The sequence below is a fragment of the Pseudochaenichthys georgianus genome, chromosome 11, assembly GCF_902827115.2.
Source record: "Pseudochaenichthys georgianus chromosome 11, fPseGeo1.2, whole genome shotgun sequence".
Taxonomy (NCBI): domain Eukaryota; kingdom Metazoa; phylum Chordata; class Actinopteri; order Perciformes; family Channichthyidae; genus Pseudochaenichthys; species Pseudochaenichthys georgianus.
The window spans coordinates 11,438,242-11,459,174 of NC_047513.1; the positions used below are offsets into that span (position 1 = coordinate 11,438,242).

A 20,933-nucleotide genomic window follows, 5' to 3' on the forward strand; every position below is an offset into this window, starting at 1 on the left:
GAGTCATGGGAGGGGTGGCAGTTCTCCGAATTAATCGCCAATAATGAATGTTTTCATAGAGCTATACAGCCAGATGTTAGATCCAGGATATCAACGGGGTTTCCATCTCTGCACTGCAGTATCTTTCCCCCCAGCTCAAACCGCCTGAAGTGTGCGAGCGACAGTGCGTGAGAAGATCCAAAAGCAGGCTATTTATTCCTCTGCTGGTTTATTTCAGACGACGTGTTTTAAAGCCAACGGTGTGCGTTTCAGCCCTGACCCCACAGGCCCTGCGGGATGATGTATACAGGGACAGGAATGCCAACAATGGACGCGTTAAATCACCCGGGGCTCGTTCAGGTTGTGTTTATGAGAACCATATGGACTACTGTTAGTCAGATGAATGGCATTCCTTCCCATACTAGGCGACGCGCTCTCCTTTTCCGTTACTCTCACTTTCCACCTCTCTTTGACAAACCCCCAACCCTCTGCTTCTGCTTCCTCAGAAACATTAATCCCGTTCTCAGTTGGCTCCTACTGCTCAGAACCAGAGATGATATTAGGATATTTACTCGGCTGCATGGGGACTCGTGAGTGGATTCTGGGAGTTAACTTTAAAACCTCCCTGGAGACGATCCCCTCTGCCAGGAAGCCGTGCGTATGGTTCCTATTTTCAAACCCCCGTTAATGAGTGTGGAGATAGTGGTGCGGGGGGGCAGATGAGGAGCAAAGGGGCTCAGAGAAGGACATTCCCAGCATTCCTGTGTGTCTGACGCAGCAAGGAGGTCTGCTTTTAGGGGGGCGACGGCGCAGGGGGAGGGGGATGGAAACTGTGGGATTAGGAGGTGTGGAGGGAATGATTAGCACCGAGGGGAAAAGAGCAGGGGAAATGTGGTAAAACAAATTAACGGGAGCTAAAGTGTCATGGTTGGTCTGTGTTTTTTTTCCACGCAGTAATCACACTATTATTCTGTAGCCTGTCTGCGCCTCGGTGTTAAATATTTTAAAGGTGTGTTAAATCCACAAACACAAACTGCCAGGGTTGTGACTTCACCAAGTTTGAAAGCTCACAATCCAGCCAGGACTACGATAAAACTCGCCCTCGTAAACCATTTGAATCATAAATCATTAAACTATTCAGATAAAGGCCTTCCATTTGTTTTTCTCAGAGTTATGCTGAATTGTTACCACATTTGTGTTTTATTAGTTGAACTGCAGGACTCTGATTTTATGACCAACCAGTTTATTCGCAGGGAACTCTTTCGGCTCTATGTTATTGTAGATGTTATATGTGTGGCTGTCGATTTCAGACAACAAGACGTTTTAAAGACTTCCCTTTGGGCTCGGATAAAAAAAAAAAAATCTCGGAATGTAATTGTTTGTTACAAGGCTGTTAAATCAACACATTTCCATTGTCATCTGTTGCCTTTACTTGTAATTATACAGCATAGAATGGACACAAAATGGAGGACTGTATATGTAATTAGTGATTCACAGTATTTGTGTTGAGCAACTCTGACTGTTTGTCTCCCCCCCCCCCTCTCTGATGGACAGGTGGTGACCCCGACCAGAGTGGGCCAGTCCTACACCTTCAGCCCCGGCCAGCACAACCAGCAGGACCTCTATGATGTCCCCCCCAGTCGATCCCAGGGGGTAGGTGTCTCGTGTTCCCTCATGTACTACATATTGTGAAAACTGACACTTGTAATTAAAAATTACCAGTGTACTTTCGGATTGATTGCAAAGGTATCTGAAATGTACCATCACATATAATTGAATAACTTTTAAAGTCAAGATTTTCCATTACATATGCAAAACTGCACATGAAGAACATTTTCAAAATCAGTTTTGTTTTTAATTTGATCAATCATAACAGTGTTTCTGCTGTTTTTAAATGCATGTTTGTTAACGTTTTAGGGCTTCCATAGATTTCCACACTGATACTTTAAATTGTAGTTTTCAATCAAACCAGTCATTGTTATGGTGATAAAAGTGTCACCTCATCATGATCATTAAATAGAATGATACGTCTATCATTTACAACAAAGAAAACGGTCAGTAGTCGCCATAGCAGTGGTTTGGATTGGTCTGAACTCCTTTGGTGTTCAGTGTGTTCTGTATTTGATGGAGCACATGTCCTGTTCTCTGCAGTGACCCCATTTCCTCACACAGGATCTCTGACAGTAAAACATTCTGTCCTGTCATCTCCTCGTCAGCTGATGACTCCTTCTGTGTTATAGCATGTTGCATTATTAAACACAAATCAAGAGTAGGATCAGAACAATTAAAGGCTGCAATTCTCCTTAATCAAACATCAAACATGTCTTCTTAAATGATATTAGTATATGAATTATGTTAAACTTGAAGTACCCCTCTTTATGTCCTTTTAATTGATACACTCATTTAATCCAAGCATGTACTTTGTTCTCTGTGATCAAATTAAAGTATAAATAAAAAATAAAAATAAAAACTGTAATAATAAATATATTCAAAAAGGTATATAAAAGCTGATGCAAAATATAAGAAATGTCATCAAAATCGTTCCCAAAATATTTATTATACCACTTAGTAATAACAAACAGATACTCCATGTTCAGTACTTTACAAACGTAATCCATGTTCTCTATCTCACTATGTGCTAAGTCTCTTTGTATAAGGTTTTATATATGTTAACCTTAATCCTTTTTATATTTCAGGTGTATGATATTCCGCCTGGTCAGATGTTTCCAGGAGCCAGAAACCAAGGAGTGTACGATGTTCCTCCGTCTCAAATGGACGCCAGATCACAGGGCGTGTACGACGTCCCTCCCTCTTCACAAGGGGTGAGACAACATTTCTATTACCACAGTGATCAGTCAGAGACTCGAGTCTGAATTAAGGAAGTGGTAGCTGCTTAACTTATTTATTGATACAGCTCCTACAATTTCTCTTAATTTAAAAAAAGGGAAAAAACCTTAAATGTCATATTTATGACATGCTTGCGGCGGTACTTAATGAAAGCTTTGCCCGCCAGGAGAGTTTAACCAAAAGCTCCACAAGTCGCTATGTGTCAAGGACATAACTCCTCTCTTTCCAGACCCTCTAAGATTTCAGCAGACTCCCAGAGGCGTGCAGGCGGACAGCCATCAGTTTGTTTGCAATAACCTGAAATATGCCGGGACCGGTTATTTGCATCGTTCTTAATTATAGTTTTGGGCTGCCTCGTCTGGCTGTAAATAGTGCTTTTGGAGGCTGATGGAAATCGCTTACAGGCCACTGTTTTTATTCACCCCCACTGCGCTCCCATCATGCTTTGTGCCATGTACCTCATACACTCTGCTAGGGCAACTCAGTGGGAGCCTAAAGCCAGACATTGGAGAGTAACCAGTGATACTAGGGTTAGGGTAAAGGTTAGCCTAGCCCTAACCCTGCTGTTAAAAATATTCATGAACAATATACAATATTTCCATATGAAATGTAGTATCAGAATCAGATTAACCGATTAACCATCGGGTTAAGTTGGAAAATGGAAAACTCAAGAACCTGAAAATGTACTTTAGTACAATACTTGAGTAAGGGTCCTTAGTAATGTTCCTCTACTGCTTAAAGCCTTGTTGTACTCAGCATCAGATGAAGGGTTGCAGGCAGAAGAGTTGAGGTTTCAAACACTGCATCTACAGAGAGCCCGGAGGTATTTCATTCCCTCACCCTCGAACTGCAGTGCAAACTCTATCCGAGGAAAACCCACTGACATTTAGTGCCGTTTAGTTTATGGTCCACTTCTTTCAGTGAGCTGATTTCTTAAATGTCATGTGAACTGGTTTTCCTGATGATGGTAAGGGAGAAGAGAAACCTGATTTCCCAAGCGATGCCTCTGCTGGAAAATCTAACATTTTGTGTGGGTGTTTAACTGGCTTTCTACAATTAAAAAGGACTGAAGATGAAGAACGTAAAGACAAAAAAACAATGTTAATGATGTCCATGTTTGTCAAATAAAATGCCTGTGTCATAAACACAGCGATGTGCTACCTGCTTGTGGATTTGCACTAATGACCCTCCTCGCCCTCAGGTGTACTCGGTGCCTCCCTGCAGGACTAACCCCGCTGTCGAGGAGGGAAACTACGACTTCCCACAGCCTCTCAAACAGAAACAGGAAGGCATCTACGACGTACCCCCACCTGCCCTCACCAAGCCATCACAGAGCCCCCAGTCACATTACGATTTCCCCCCCACGGTGGAGCATCCTGCCCATCACCAACACCCGAGTACCAACGGCAACGAGGGCATTTACGACGTGCCTCCGCCCGCCCTTCACACGGGGGCGGGGTCTCACAGGGACATATACGACATCCCCCGGGGCATGCCGCCCCCCCAGCACAGAACCTCGCCCAACGACAGCAAAGGGATCTACGACATCCCCGCTCAGGACGCTCGGGCGGTAGGGGACGTGACGGACGGGGTGAACCGCCTGTCCTTCTCCAGCACCGGCAGCACACGCAGCAGCATGTCCACGTCCTCGTCCTCGGCCGGCTCCCACTCCGAGGGCCGCCTGGCGCTGGACGTGGACACGGCGGTGCAGAGGTTGTGCCGCCTGCAGCAGGGCGTGGAGGCCTCCGTCGGGGCGCTGCATTCAATGTCAGCTTCCCCTCACTGGAGGACTTTTCCCTTCATGGAGCGCCACGCCAACGACGTCCGCACCGTGCTGGACAGGGTCCGGGCGGCCCTGGGGGACTTTGTGGTCTTCGGCAGAGGCGCTGCGGCCAACGCCACGGCCCTGTCGGACTCCAGCCTGCACTGTAAGCTGAGGCGGCAGCTGGGACGCCTGGAGGACTCGCAGCAGATCCTCCTGCAGATCTACCAGGTCCTGGAGAACTGCAGCTGGGCCCTGAACGCCCTGGCGGCCTCAGCAAAGCACCACAACAAGAGCGACGACCTGGATCGCTTTGTCATGGTCTCCAAGACGGTGCCCGATGACGCCAAGCAGCTGGCCTCCACGATAGGCAGCAGTGCTGAGCTGCTGTTCAGGAGGACGCACATGGACGGGTCCTTCTCCATCGGGAGCTCGCCTGACGAGAACATGATCCAGCCGCTCACCTCCCCCTCCTCCGATAACGACAACTACGGAGGACCCACCAAGCCCTTCCCCGTGCCCTCCAGCCAAGACAAAGACAACATGAACAACAGCGAGAAGTGTGTCAAAAGCTGGATGGAGGACTACGACTATGTACATCTCCAGGTAAATCTCCAAGAACCAGTCGAGCCACTTAAGTCCAAGTGTTGCGTTTAGACCATTCATTTTAACAGCCTTAGGTTCTGGTCCATTTAGGGTTATTGTGACTAGAGGTCACCAAAAGTCAGAAATGTTTCAAAACTGTACAAAGGGGTTTTAATTTATCGTCTGTTTCTGCGATAGTCATGAGTATATTTACACCTCAAATAGCCACCAAGTTAAATATCATTTTTAACCCATCCATGTCTTTTGAAGAGTAGTTTCACTCCTGTCAAAGCATCGATTCCATTGACTGAATGCAGAGCCTCCTGTCGGAAGTATCAGAAAGTTAAAGCCAGGCTGTGTGAGTACCTTTGAATGCCTCTCATCATCTGCTCCTCTTCCTCCACAGGGCAAAGAAGACTTTGAACGTCAGCAGAAGGAGCTGTTGGACAAAGAAAACATCATCAAACAGAGTCAGGTCCCGCTGGGCCAGGAGCAGGTGAGGCTCTTTCTCCTCTTCACGGGACCTTTGTGCACTGGATTGTGGCTGATCAGCTGTGCATATTTATATATTCATACCAGCAGATACACACAGCTGTTGACCGTTCAGCATCTGCAGCCATATAGCTTTACACGGAGAAAAATAAGCAAACACATTTGGATTGCTGCAATATTTACTTAATTTCAAATACTTCAAATCATTGTAATTGACCGTTGCAACCAAAGGTTATTTGTATTATAAATAATATGCAATTTCTCTGTTAAGTGCTCATTTTAAACATACAAAAAGTGTTTTTAAAGGACATCACAACCTCACAGTGACTAAGTGGTGTCTTTCAATTGCTTGTTTTATTTCACCAAGGATTACAACAAAATAAATGTCATCAAATCCCCATTAGCCAGAAGATATGTGGCATCTTTGCTTCAAAATTATAATTAATCAAATAATAACTCGAAGCGAGTTTCTATGTTTGTCTGTCCAATAGCGAGGGGTAGAGTTTTAATTTTAGATGCATTTCTGCAGAGCATCACCTCATAGGACATTCTGTGAAATATGCCGGGTTACATGTTCAGGGCTGGACTTTATATTGAATATATATATATATCAATTTATATTTCTACTCCACTTTTTGGAGGCAAGGTATTTCTAAAGTTACTAAATGAACAAAAACAGAATATAAAATGGGTCATTGTGGATTTTTTTTTATTATTCTTTTGCACAAGAAATACATAAAAGATAATATATAATGCAGGAAGAGCATTAGCATCCACCTACATGACATTAAAAGAAAAAGTACATTTTAAGTAAAGTTAATGAAAGAATTTAAATCTTAGATCCTTTGCATCAGTAAACGATCTGAGTACTTCCTCCTCTGTACATGTTCACAATCTCAGACAATAATCTGGATCCTGTGTCCTTCACAGATCAATCAGTTCAAGAAGCTGGAGCAGGATGTGAGCAGACCCGTGGAGAACGACGTCACGCAGTGGATCTCACACTCGGACATGACCTCGGCCTCCCACCCGGACTCTTCCTCCTCCCTCCCCCCCTCCCCCCACGTGTGTGCTCGAGACCGCCAGCTGCTGGCCTTCTACTCGGAGCAGTGCGAGCAGCACTTCGTGCCGCTGCTCAGCGCCGTGGACGCCTTCTTCGGCTGCGTGAGCGCCGGTCAGCCTCCCCGCATCTTCGTGGCGCACAGCAAGTTCGTCATCCTCAGCGCGCACAAACTCGTCTTCATCGGAGACACCCTGTCCAGGCAGGCGTCGGCGCCCGAGGTGGCCAACAGGGTGATGAACTCCAGTAACGTGCTGTGCGACTTGCTAAAGACGGTGGTGTCGGCGACCAAAACGGCCGCTCTGAACTACCCCAACACGGCCGCCATCCAGGAGATGGTGGACCGAGTCACCGACCTGTCGCATGACGCGCAGAAGTTCAAAGAACAGCTAATGCAACTGGCCAACTTGTGACTGTCAACCACTTAACAGACTTTGTGTACATTAATATTCTCATAAATATATATATTTACATTATATATATATTGCTCTTCATCTTTACGTTTTGGATGTTGTAAATAAGTCTGTGTTCTGTAAATATTTGCTCTATTTTTGTGTAGATTTGTTTTATATATGAATGAATATGAATATGAATATATATATGTAGATGCAGTATTGGTGTCTCCGCAGGATTATGTAGACGTTTTTCATAACATTCCTGTCGCATATTATGAAGCACCTTATGAGATGTTCTGTGTTTTTCATTTTCTGCCTGTAGTGTTGTTGATGTGTCTTCCTGCTGGTGTGACAGTAAATCTGCTTTTAAACCAGGTTAATGTTGATGTGTGTGTGTGGTGTGTCTGTGTGTGTGTGGAGCTCTCCACAAAGTAAAGACTTCTTAACCATGTGACTGTGTCTTCAATATCTCTGACAGAACATATTATTTACAGTAAAAGATAATTTAGCAAGAGAAGAATATTTCAGAGGAAGGGATTATTTATGGTTTACTCAGCGGGATGTCAGGAAAGGTCAAGTTCCTTTGGCCTTTCGTGATTTAAGGTCTGATATTTTCAGATGAAGCCACCAGGCGATACTAATGAAATATTAATGACTAATTAATAAAATATGTAACAGTGTGAACATCTTGTAAACACAATGAAGGATATCACTGGACACTGAAAACAAAACTAACAACTAAAGATCTACTTAAGCATAAATCATGGTTTTCATCATTGGGTAGTGGCTGCTTATTAGTGTGAATGCTGTTTACAGCATTCGCACTAATAAGCAGCCACTAAATAAAAAAATTAAAGATTTCTTTAAAGAAATCTTTATTCTTCCCCTTATTTCAGCCAATACTTTGGCTCTCCATAACTTCAGCTTATTTTCAGCTACAGAAACCATTCAAATATTAAACTATTCAGCCTGTTCAGGAATCGATGGGAAACCTTCAACTTTTTAAAAATATTTCAAACCTTTTGAAATATTCAGCTTTTTAAACTCTTTTTTTAACATTGAAGTCAATGGGAGATGCCTTCAAATCCACTTTTCCTACACTTTGCGCCAAATGCATCTCCTTCCACATCATTTCAGCCAGACAATACCTTCAGCTATAAAACTTGTATAAAAGAATTTTGATATCTTTTCAACTTTTTGAGATATTGGAATTAGTTTGGAGCTTAGCAGAGAGGCCTTTTTGCAGCAGCTTGTTAACTCTTAGGCTGCGGCCCCACGAGGACGAATTCGGTCGTTTGCGTTACTGTTTAGTGTCATATAGACCGTTCGGCCACACGAGGACGACCGAATATGGCACTAAACGACTGAGGAAACGACAACGGGTCCCAAGGTGGATAGAAATGCATACGCCACTCTATGGGGGGTCAAACAGCTCCGTGTGTGCGCCCTATACGGACATTTTCAGATCACTGATAGTGATTGCGCAATAGCCCCGCCTCTCCCCACCTCTTCTGCTCACCTCCGCTTACCCCGCGCCAGTGCTGAAGTGTTTCGCCACCAACAACAACAACAATGGCGGATCGCAGAGTTGCTATCGTGCTCCGGACGCTATTGACCATGCTACAGTTGTTTGTGCAACATCTACAGCAATAATGATGAGGCAATAGCCCCGCCTCTCCCCACCTCTGCTGCTCACCCCCACGTCAAAGTAAACTGCATCCTGAATTCAGATTATTTATCTTTCTCTCGCGAGTGAAGTCTAATCTGACAGGACGGAGACACGCAGCTCTGCCCACCTACAGCTCCTCCCGCTGCAGCAAAACACACACTTCAAGTCAGATCATCACCCTTAGCTATTTTAATTACCTCTCAAACTCCCTAAACTAGTTATAAATATGTTTATTTTTTACTGTCGGCCGGGTCACTCATTACTGGATCAGCTGCTGCATGAGACAGACACTGACGCTGTCCGAAGAGAAGGAGGAAAAAGAGAGGCTCCGTGTATTTTATCATTATATTATATAGAGTCGTTATTCATTTGTTTTAAAGCTCAATAAATAACAAAGAAGACCTTTGACCGGCACTTTTATAATTTTGTCCGGAAGATTTCAACTTTAATACACGCTGACTGGCGAAAAACTCTGCCCGGTTCCCTCGGCCCCCACCGCGGAGAATAAACAGAAGGGCAACCATGACAACCATGCTTCTTCGCTGCTTTTGTGGAGGAAGCTACAGCGCCACGTAGAGGCTCCTGCATATGTACTGCAGCTTCTCCAGCAGTTGGAGCTAAACGGAGCGGTCTCGTGTGGGCAGACACTATCCGGATAATTATTGCATGTGGACGGAAGCCGTTTGCGATTGCGTTTGCGTTAATCCTATGCGTTTAGCCGTTTTCGTCCTCGTGGGGCCGCAGCCTTAGAGTGCTTTGATCTCAAAACAGAGTGCAGGACAGCTCGAAATTCTCCCCCAAAAATGTTTTAAACTTGCCATAATTCCCAAACCCTACACTGCTCAGACATATTTTTTCATGGAAAACGTAGGAAAACCTCTCCAAGTTTGAAAAATAAAAAAAAAATAAGAAAAATATTAAACAAAATGCCTCTTGAGGGCATGAAGTGACAAAAACGTTCAACATTCCTCCATTGAAACCCATTGTAATTTCAGGCAGATATTTCCTCACGGTAGCAGCCGCACACCTTTCGTTAAACTGCCAAAAAGGCCACATTATTAACCCGTAAACTACACAAAAATTACACTTCAGATACTCAACTTCCTTGACATGCTTCACGTTTTGAAATTTCACAGATATCTGTTACGGTTCTTCCACAAAATGTTCACATGTAAGAGGTTTATCTCTCATTCAGAACAATGGAAAGCTGTGATCTCTACAGAGCTCGTTAGCTCAACTATAAACACCTGTGTAATGGAACACGATGATGTCATCACTCCAACTGACATGCAGACATCTCCAGGACAGTTTTGAGATTTCTTCAAATGCCGTTGCCATGGCAACACAATGCTCGCCTTGAAACACGGTTTTCTCATAGCTTCAGTGAGAATACTGCAAACAGCCCAGAACTTCACAGGTTTGATAACGATGCAGCCATCAATGCATCTAAGCGTAGTATGGGGTGTCATCAAATGTTGTTGCCATGGCGACAGACCACTCGCCATGAAACACGATGAGGCTGTAAGTCCAATGGACACGGTCCAATCGTCCCCCAATCTTCATTTGTATATCACCGGTCCATGCCTCAAGAGCTCTACGCCAAATATGAGATCTCACCATATGCCGTTTCCATAGAAACGCATCCCTCGCCATAAAACATGATGTCGCTATAAGTCCAATGGACACGGTCCAATCGTCCCCCAATCTTCACTTGTATATCACCGGTCCATGCCTCAACAGCTCTACGCCAAATCTGAGATCTCACCATATGCCGTTTCCATGGAAACGCATCCCTAGCCATAAAATATGATGTCACTATAACTCCTATGCAAATGTTCAAAGAGTGCTCAAACTTCACATGTGTGCTAACAGTCCAGCCGTGAAGACATCTCCAGGACAGTTTTGAGATTTCTTCAAATGCCGTTGCCATGGCAACACAATGCTCACCATGAAACATGGTTTTCTCATAACTTCAGTGAAAATACTCGAAATGGCCCAAAACTTCACAGGTTTGGTAACGATGCAGCCATCAACACATCTAAGAGTATTATGGGATGTCATAAAATGCCGTTGCCATGGAAACAGATCATTCACCATCAAGTTAGTTCAAAGGTTTCCCAAGCCTTTTTACTTTCTTTTCTCATCTTAATACAAATTCATTCACTACTACTTATATCTGATATTTAACTCCTTCAGCCTATTTTCAGCTGCAGAAACCATTCAACTATTACATTATTCAGCTATTTCAGGACATCAAGGCTATACATGTTGTTGTTTATACCTTTTTTAAACATTTTCTTTTAAATATTAAGTTTTTTCTGCATTTATTTAGCTAAAAGCAGCTACCATTCAGCTAATAACACATTCAGCTTTTTCTGCATTTTCAGCTAAATTCAGCCATACATGTTCACACTATACAGCATTCGCACGCATTTTCTGCTGGAAATGCATTTTCTAGTTTGCCATGTATTACTTTTAACACAGAAATATAAATGTATAGTTTTTTGGAGCTATCATCATTTCATGGGCTTCATCGGCAGACGGCTTTTTCTCAGTTTTCATATAAAGCCCTGTTGGAAGAAAATCTAGTAATTGGACCTTAAGATTTCTATTTCCAAGGTAAAGAATGAACTTTAATGCTTGTGGTCTTCACCAGCTTGCTGCCATTTGTTGGCCACAAGTTGTTGGCGGAAACAGAAAAAACGACACATACGGGAATGCTATGCTATGAGAGCGTCAAAGTGTTTCTTGTGAAAAGAAAATATTAATAATATTTATTTTTCCTCTGGAGCTTGGCATGAAACTGTCTGTAGTGATGAAGACCATGAGATTCAGAAAGATTCAAACATAATGCATTTCTATTTGAACATTAAAGCTCCGGTTGTTGTTTTAGGCTCTTGCAAAAAAGTGAAACTTGGACCTTGAGTGAGCTTTTTAAGTTTGTATGACGGCAAGATTTCATAAACTGAATTTACAAGAACAGTAAATGTATCCAAAGCAAATCAAATGTTGCTGGTTTTAGGGGTTTTATGCAACTGTAGCAACCCAACGTCTTGTCAAACTCAATCACAGGGTAAACTGTACCCAATAATCTTAAAGGTCCCATGTCATGTTTTTCTGGTTATTACCCGTCCCCTTGTGTGTTATGAAGGTTTTTCTGCATGTAAACGGTGTGCAGAGTCACAAACCCTCAAAGTACACTCTGTAGCGAGTAAAACTCTAACACAGAAAATACCTGTCTATGCTGCCCCAGAACGCCTCGTTGGAGATTTCTCTTTCTCTTCCTGGGTACAGTGACGTGACCATACCCAAATGGACCCATTGGTCCAAATGGACCAATCCGTGGAGCTCCTCACACACCCACACACTCTCTCAGCGGCGAAACTGTCACGCGCTAGTGGAGCCTCGCAGTGGCGAAACTGTGGCTCGCTTACACTGTAGGTGCGCCGCGTTTGTGGGTGGGTGCGGGTGCTAGTGGAGCCTCGCAGATGGGGGTGCTGCAGCCCCCTTAACCCCTTCCCGTGTCCATTCGCGATGTCTCGCTGTCTCGCAGACCCTACGCAGCAACCAGGAAATGAACCCAGCTCACACTGTCCCCTCCTCACAGCAGAGAGCCCCGCAACGTCCCGCCAACACGGCACCCAGACCCCACGCAGCATTCTCATCTGTTTGTCCTTACTGGTCTCATTTCCTGGTTGCTAACGCCATTGTAACACATAATCACTGATGTTCCGCTGTAACGGTGGTGGACTCATCAGAACAGAGTGGGCGAGCTGACCAATCAGAGCACAGTGGGCTCACAGGGAGGGGGGAGGGGGCAGGAGCTCCAACAAGGCATGTAGGACAGAGAGTGAATACACATACTATACAGAGATGCTGTATGAGAAACAAATGTGATTTTGAAACATTGAACAATATAAATCTATTCTAGTAGACCTCAACAATGGAATTATGATCAGTAGAAATGGCCATGACATGGGACCTTTAAGAAAGGGGTCCGGCTAAGATGGCTGCTGGATGATGTGTCCAGTGGCGGAGCTGGGGGGGGTGGCTGGGAGTGGCCACGGCCACCCCCAGCTGAATTCTGGCCACCTCACCACGGGGGCCCAAACTATTTTAGAACATTAAGAAAAAAATGTTTAAGTTGTAGTGCCGAGAGATAGGGAGTCAGAGGCGGTGCAATGAAGGTGCAAAAGGGTACTTTATTTGAGAGTAAAACAAATAAAAATAAAATCCTTGTGTCCGGGAGGAAGCACCACAGGGGCCGAGGAGGGTGGGGTCGCAGGTGAGGGCCGGGCCATGGAACGGGCCGACGAAAGGGGGCCGCAGGAGAGGGTAGGGGCCCCAACGAGGGCATCCCCACCAGGGGTGGGGGCGGGCCGGAACGGGCCATCGTAAAGGGGGGCCACAGTAGGCGTTGTGGCGAACAAAGAACACCTCCGCCAGATATAGAAAGCTGGGTCGCTGTGCTGCGACGTGGGGATGGGCGTGAACATCCCGGTGGTCCCCAGCAGGAAAGAGCGCTGCCCGGCCGCAGATGAAGGCACAGCGGTGGCGGGCATGAAGTCTCCGAAAGGACGGAGCGGTATCCCAGGGAGGCAGGAGCAGTCACCCCGGGAGGAAGGAGCACAACCCGGCCGCAGGCAGACGCACAGCGGCGGCGGGCACGAAGTCCTCGGCAGGCATCGAGATATCCCCGGAAGGCAGGAGCAGTCTTCCCGGGAGGAAGGAGCGCAACCCGGCCGCAGGCAGACGAGTAGCGGCGGCGGGCACGAAGTCCTCAGCAAGCGTTGAGGTATCCCCGGGAGGCAGGAGCAGTCTCCCCGGGAGGCAGGAGCAGTCTCCCCGGGAGGCAAACCCACAGCGGCGGCGGGCACGAAATCCTTGGCAAGCCTTGAGGCATCGCCGGGAGGCAGGAGCAGTCTCCCCGGGAGGAAGGAGCCGTGGACAGAGGAGAGGCCAGACAGGGTCCCGGAGCGCGCCACCCATGGGTCGATGTAAGCATGGGCGACGTCCGAACTTGTCGAGGTGAGACGGGGACCAGAAGCGCGCCACCCAGGCGCCGATGAAAACGTCTGGTTACCGCCGTCGAGGTGGTGAAAAGGTGAGAGTGTCCACACGAAGTCAACCGGCTGGTCGAACCTCCTCTCCGGCACCGGAAAAAAATTGTTAACAGTCAGATGTTAACCGACGAATGTCGACAGCCGTTACCAGCTAGCCGTTAGCCGCTAGCTGGCAGCCAACGGTAGCTGCTAGCCGTCGTTAGCCAACGTGGTTAGCCGCTAGTCGTCGTCAGCTAGCGCAGCCGAGACGTGCAGCCGCACGCCCCGAAGAAACAACCCCACGAGGTAGCAATCGGGTTCATCCCTACCCAGCAGGTCGTGCATCGTCCCCCTGTTGGTTGGAAGGCCGATGCGGGAATGGCGAGCAACGTCCCCAGCCATTCTGCGGGGCGCGCACCGAGCCTCAGTCCACGTGCCGGTGGCAGCCACGGACGACTCCAAAAAATCCCCGACATTTCGAGAAAAAAACTGTGTTCGGGTCCATCCCGGAAACTTCTCGAGACGTTGTCAGGGTCACCAGTGTAGTGCCGAGAAATAGGGAGTCAGAGGCGGTGCAATGAAGGCGCAAAAGGGTACTTTATTTGAGAGCAGCTAAGGTCATGTTGTCCGGTTGCAGTCCAGGAAGAAGAGTGAGAAGCCAGGAGGGGCACACGTAACATGTCCGTGTGGGAACAATACCCCCAACTGTAGTTCCATGTGTGAATTATGTAACCCAGTGTATTAATGAGTGGTCACTACAAAGTAACCTTTCATCATTCATCAAGAATTAACATTAATAGGACGTTATATTGATAACGTACTCACTAAACTTACAATTCATTTAACTTATTTTCTTCCAAAAGTTAATTATCCAAAACCTCTGAACACCCCCCTCTATTTACATGTAATGGTTTGGTCCTGCCTCCAAACGCGGTGCAGCACCGCCGGCACTTTCTAGCAGAGAGTGAGAGCATGTTAGGAGCAAGGATGCTAGTACTTACGTGTGAACCATGTCTCAACGACTAACAAAGTCAGGCTTTCAAAAGAGAAAAGAAAGGAGAGAAAGACAAGAGAGAGGGACTAAAGGGTGACAGTAGGCCTATGTCACCCAGTTTTTCAAAGAAAAGGTGGGTGTGGTCTATGAGTGGTGGAAATGTGTCTGTTAGCTAAGCGTAGTCCATTGTAAATAATAATTTGTATGTTTTTTATTTACTAAGCTGACATTAAGTACTGTTAATATCTATGCAGGTTTTTAATTTCACTCCTATTTTAGCTGACATTTAGTAAATGCAGGTACATTTTTAGCAGCTATTCATACTAAATCAGTTGTCCCTCCCCCTGGTGCCAGGACCAACAGATCCATCGCTAGATTTAGCAGCCCCTGTCCCCCCCATAAGTGTTATATTTTCACAGCTCAGTGTCAGTAAATATTGTGCAGTTAGTATTGGACTACAAGATAGATGCAAACCTGTACAGGTAGAGTTATTTAAAGCATAAATGAGTCGGTTGGGTTCTGGAGGTGTGGTTACAGCAATTGTGCTTGGTTGGCGTGGCCTGTGCCTGGTGGTGGGGCCCAATGTGATATATATTTTCATGGGGCCCAAAATCCCTGGTGTGTATGGCCAGAGGGCAGGACCTACAGTATAACACATTTACTACCCAATAGCATTGTGAGGCTGAACAAAAGTACCTTTTGACTATGTACATGTAGTCTTTAAAAAAACAAAACATTTACTGACTTTTTTGGGATAGCTTCAAGTAATGTTGTAAAATTACAACCGGGGGCCTTACAGGGTTAAGGGCTATTGTTTATTGTAAATTTACTTTAAGATGTTTATTCTTAACCTATCATTTAATTTAAAAACTCTTAATTTAAATGATGTGTGTGTGTCTCTGTATTCCTGATGATACACTGAGAGAATGAGCTCATAGTGCTGCTGATCATCATAAGCTAAACAGTCTGTATATTGCATATATTTGTATAATGTAAGCTTCGTTGATACTTTGCCGGGAATACGAAAAAAATAGTTAGATATACTGAATATTATTTGATCTATTCCACCACTTAATCCCAAATAATGTAGAGGTGTGTTGTAGGTGCCTTAAATAAACCCTTATTTTCTAGTGAGATGTATTTTTATGTTCATATAATAGTGATTTCAATGCCACCCCAAAATGATCACTGGTTCCACCCTGGCCACCCCACTGAAAATGTCCTGGCTCCGCCACTGGATGTGCCTCTGCCAAATAATTCTTCACGTTGATTAAGAACATTAGGTATGACACATGGAGAATAATGAGGTATGTTCCCTGGACGGTGGGAAACATGTTTTTTCCAGATTTACCCGATCAGCTGCAAAGCATTTTCTCTGGTTCAAAGTGAAGTGAATTGATCACATGTTCAGACACTGCCTCTTGGGAACATTTGAGTTTGAGGCCTGATGTGTGTGTACAGTAACTGGCTATAGGATATAACTCCATGCAGCCTTTGTTTTCACCTGCCCCTCTTTTATTATAAGCCGAGTGAAATATAGTCTCTGCCTGTGGAGAAAAGCTGCTTTATAGGTAGAGGAGTAAAGAGATGACTGCAGTGAGGCTTCAGCTCCCAATCACAAAATCACATTAAAAATCCTTCGGGCTCACAAAAGGCTGGCACTTACAAGCAACCCAACTGCTTTTATTATTCACTGCATCCCACTCTGAGCTCTCCGGGGAGATGAGGAAGAAAGGAATTTGCGATGAGGGTTCCCATTTAACAAACTGCACACAGACACGGTAAATCAGGAGATGTCAGGCCCATTTTTACAAGGCTGTTTTTGACATTCCCTGCCAACAGAGGAAAAACTACAGAAGCAGTGAAGTTTAGAACAGTTTTAAAGCTGGCTTACTGTATGGCAAAGATTTAATTCAGTGAGAGTGCACCTTAAACATGAATAATCTTCAAAAGGCCTTAAACATGGACTCGGAGGCCATTGATCAAAAGCCTTGTGTCCTATCTTCTTTTAATTGATTGTTCATGCTTTAAACTATACTCTGACCTGTTTTTCTATGTCTATACTTAATATAGCTATCTACTCCCTCTGTTGGAAACCAGAGCCCAGTCTGCTCTGATTGGTTAGCGTTAGCCTATTATTAGCTAATTATAAGCACTAGTTTTGTAGTTGAGGATGCTTCCTTGATAATCTTTTTGAGAATATACATAGAAACTTGTATGATATTTAGGCTGATATTTCATCAAAAGATCATGTGACTAGAGTCAACAAATGTGCTTTTTTGACTACATTTGTTTAGCTTTACTAATTTCTTCGCAAATATGGACTAAACTAATAAAGTACCATATACTGTATTGGGATTAGCTAGCAAGCAGTACAATTAACCCCACCTTTACCAGGTGCAACAGCATTTAGTCAATCATTGTAATCCAGATATCTAATCCTTTTTTTTTCATCCTGCATCATGGATACTTTTACTTTCTTTAGGCCTACTTAAAATATATTTTGACTCCGAGAGATTAGTATTCGCAGGACATTTACTTCCAAAAGGGAAGTAAATGTAGACGATCTGAATCGATCTTCCACCACAGCATGAGGACATGGCTCTGAAGTGAGAAAAACAGCTTTTAGCTGATTAATGCTTCGACCTGTGGATGGATTGAATCCATGAGTTATTTGAGTCCCGGCAGCTGTAATAGATGCACTCAGACCAGGAGAACACTCAGTCCCTCTGCTCCTGTGTGTCTTCTGTCACCAGGGGACGGCCTGCCAAACATCTCATAAATGAGTGTCTTTGCTTCGCCACAATTCAACAACTACGTCAGGTGCTGCAGAGACAGAGCTAAAGCTGCATTATGCTGAATCCCCTGAGCAGCTGTCTCCACCGCGCTCCCAGATGAGATACCGTCTAGTCAGGACGAGAAACAACTAACAGGTGTTGGGACTGCTGAGATGGAAATGTAGCAGTGACATAAAGCAGGGGGACAGCCAGCTGCTCACCTGTCTGCCAGTGAACAAACAGGGAGAGGTCATGGAGGAGATAATGTGTAGTATCTGCAGCCGACAGCAGGAGCAGAGCTGGACTGTTTACACAGAGGAGAGAGTTGGAGGAGAGAGGATGTCATTTCCTTGGTTCACCACAATCATTTCCTCTAACGTATTTGCAGGCTCTGAAATTACAGCTTCGTAGCTCAGCATGTTTTTTTCTGAAAAGCTGCCCCAGCTGCAGGCAGAAAAGTTCTGTGAGGGAGAGGGGCATCATTAGGATGAATAAAAGTACCAGTGAAGGTTCGCCTCAAAGTCAATTTACTGTAAGGGCGGCTTCTTAATGTCCTGCATGTGTTTCCAGGAGACGATGGATGCAGGGGATGCTCAACTTCTGAGTCATACCACAGTGAAACGCCTCAGAGCGGGCAGTCATGGATGAAGTACAACACTACAGTGCATACATACTGTTACAAGTAAGAGCCATGCATTCAGAATGACTCAATTAGAAATCATACAAATCAGTGGTGGAATGTACATTTACTCAACTACTGTTCCTAACTATAATGTGTAGGTAGGCTACTTTTAGTTTAAATATTCCAGTTTCTTTATATGTCCAATTCACTACAATACAGAGGCATATATTATATGTTTTAATCCACACATTTATTTGACAATGTTGGTTTAAAATACAAAATATGAATAATCTGATAAAATCATGATATATATGCTATATGTATTCCAAAGGTCAAGTGTTTTTTGAATGCTCAAACTTTATGCACATTTGAAATGCTTTACTTGTATTTGTATCAGGATTTCTACACTGGTATTTCCACTTTTACTTAGAGGCCCTACAGTATTAGGCTTTTGGGGGTTTCCCCTTCAATCTAGGGTTATAGGTTTATGTGCATGTAAAGGGTCTGAAATCCCAAAATGTCTCTCCCACACATCCCCCCCTGCCTCAAACGCCTCCATTGTAGTCCTTTGTTCACTTCGTAACATAATGACATCACTATGTAACACGCACGCTTCTATTGGCTAGACACATTGTACGTGATAGGCTAAAGGGCGGGACATTTCTAAGCAGTTGACAAATCACAACAGAGTCAGCCAGCTAACCAATCAGAGCAGACTGGGCTCTGGTTTCAGACAGAGGGTAAAAAGAGGTGCTGCAGCACAGGCAGTACAAGAAAAATAAAGGGCTTTTTGAACATGAAAGTGTCCAAGAGGAACAAAATGCAAATATGAGCCTACAAATGAGCATGATAGGGCCCTCTATAAAGACCTGAGTACTTCATGGAACTCATCATGAAGATTGACCTGTATCTGAATGAAGTATTATGGATTAGATGTATGCATATATATTAATGCGTTCATTTAAATGTTGCAGCTGGTAAACAAATTTAAGCAATATATAAGGTGCAGGTTCTTTAATAATACATCTTAAATCCTTTTTGATCTATCTACAGATGTCAGATAACGTTAATAGAGTTAATAGTACAATAATTCCCTCTGAAATGTAACAGAAATTGCAAACCCTAAAGTAAAGTAAGCAAATCAAACTTAATAAAGTAAATGTAGCTACTTCCCATCACCTCCTTTTTTAGTTCCTCGACCTAAATATAAAGTTAAGCCTGCAGATAGAGGATACGTTGGTTGTTGCAGCCTTGAGTAAAATAATAATTTGAGTTTTGAAGGAGCTGACTGAGAAAAGACACAAGCTCTGGGGAAAATCAATACATTTGAACTTTGAAAGAGTGCCAGTTTTGACAATAAGTCAATGGAATCCTTTGGGCCTCACTGTGCTGCATGTTTGCCGCCACAATAATTGCATCCCTGCGTTGTATTATGCTCAAGCACTTTAGGAATACTAATGACCCCCGGGGCTGACATGGATTAAGCTTAGTCAAAGACTAAAATGCTCTTTTAAAGCTCAAATGATATTATGCATATAGTAGATGAATTCACTGCATTCACTCCAGGGGCAGTCATTAATGGTAATCCAGCCACAGCTTAAAGGGTGCAGAGACAACAAGAAGAGGAGAAGGTGCTTGATATGTTTTATCATTCATTTCTGTCTTCAAAACTAAGAAAGGTCAAATTAACTGTTTATTTAAATCTAGTTATAAGTTTGAAACCATCCTCAAAGAAGTGTGAAAGTGATGGATTTTATTCTCTATGTAGATGGATTTTATCTCACAAATAGCAACTAAATACATGTAACACAGCAATGTATTCAAATTACCAAATTAATGAAAAATGCCATTAAATTAAAGTCATTAATTCGAAGGGGTTTAAGCCAGATATATTATTTTCGCTTAAACACTTTATGTAGAATAAAATATATATATATATTATATATGTTGATTATCTTTATTTGGCACTGGTGATGTGAGGGTTAAACTGCCTGGTTTAGATTTATGTCTTTCGGGATTGTATAGCTTTATTGCCCAATTTACACATTTGTGAGATACGTTTTTAAAGTAACACGTCTCATTATATCACTTAATTTGTAACATATTAGATTTAGTAAGTAACCTTTCCAACACTGCCAATAGTGAATCGACTGTATTATGTAGCATGCTGCTCATAAGTGTTCCCCTTTCGGCTGTGACAGTTTGTCTGTTTTCTATCTGTGCCACACTGCCATCTGCTGGCAAGACAGCTGAACATACTGCTGGAGCTGGGAGACGGTGGGAGAGCTGTAGCTCAAATGAAAGTCCTCCAGGATAATACTAATCAGATTTTTATTTTATTTGACAAAAATGGTCCAAGTCTGACTGGAGAACAATGTCTTTAAAAAAAAAACGTTTCAACTTTTAAAATCCTTATTTTCCAAAAAAGTTATTCCTTTTACTTTACACTTACAATTATTACAAAGACCCTTGATCTGAAACATTTTGTTTTGTGTTCCTTCTGATTGGAACAAGTTACCTGTAAATATCCCTCTTTGGTTTAGTATTTTTGTTAAACATATTGTGTCTTTTATTTTTCAATATTGTTTCTTGATTTTTGCTTGCTTTTCTTTGTCTTTTCTCTTACTTTGTTATGCAAATTCCATCTAATACGAAAACCTGGTGAAAACCTAACCAATGACACATTATTCAGACCATCTCAAATTGATT

General features: G+C 43.8%; 1 protein-coding gene across 2 annotated transcripts in view; it reads left to right on the forward strand.

Moving 5' to 3' along the window:
• Window positions 1-7,571, forward strand: part of nedd9 (neural precursor cell expressed, developmentally down-regulated 9) — a 30,887-nt gene extending 23,316 nt beyond the window's left edge. For both annotated transcript variants that reach the window (XM_034094864.1, XM_034094863.2), the window contains exons 3-7: window positions 1,534-1,632; window positions 2,676-2,801; window positions 4,028-5,194; window positions 5,580-5,669; window positions 6,596-7,571. In XM_034094864.1, coding sequence (XP_033950755.1) covers window positions 1,534-1,632; window positions 2,676-2,801; window positions 4,028-5,194; window positions 5,580-5,669; window positions 6,596-7,138 — 2,025 coding nt within the window. In that variant the 3' untranslated portion in view covers window positions 7,139-7,571. The remainder of the gene's footprint in view (window positions 1-1,533; window positions 1,633-2,675; window positions 2,802-4,027; window positions 5,195-5,579; window positions 5,670-6,595) is intronic.
• The last annotated feature ends 13,362 nt before the right edge of the window (window positions 7,572-20,933 follow it).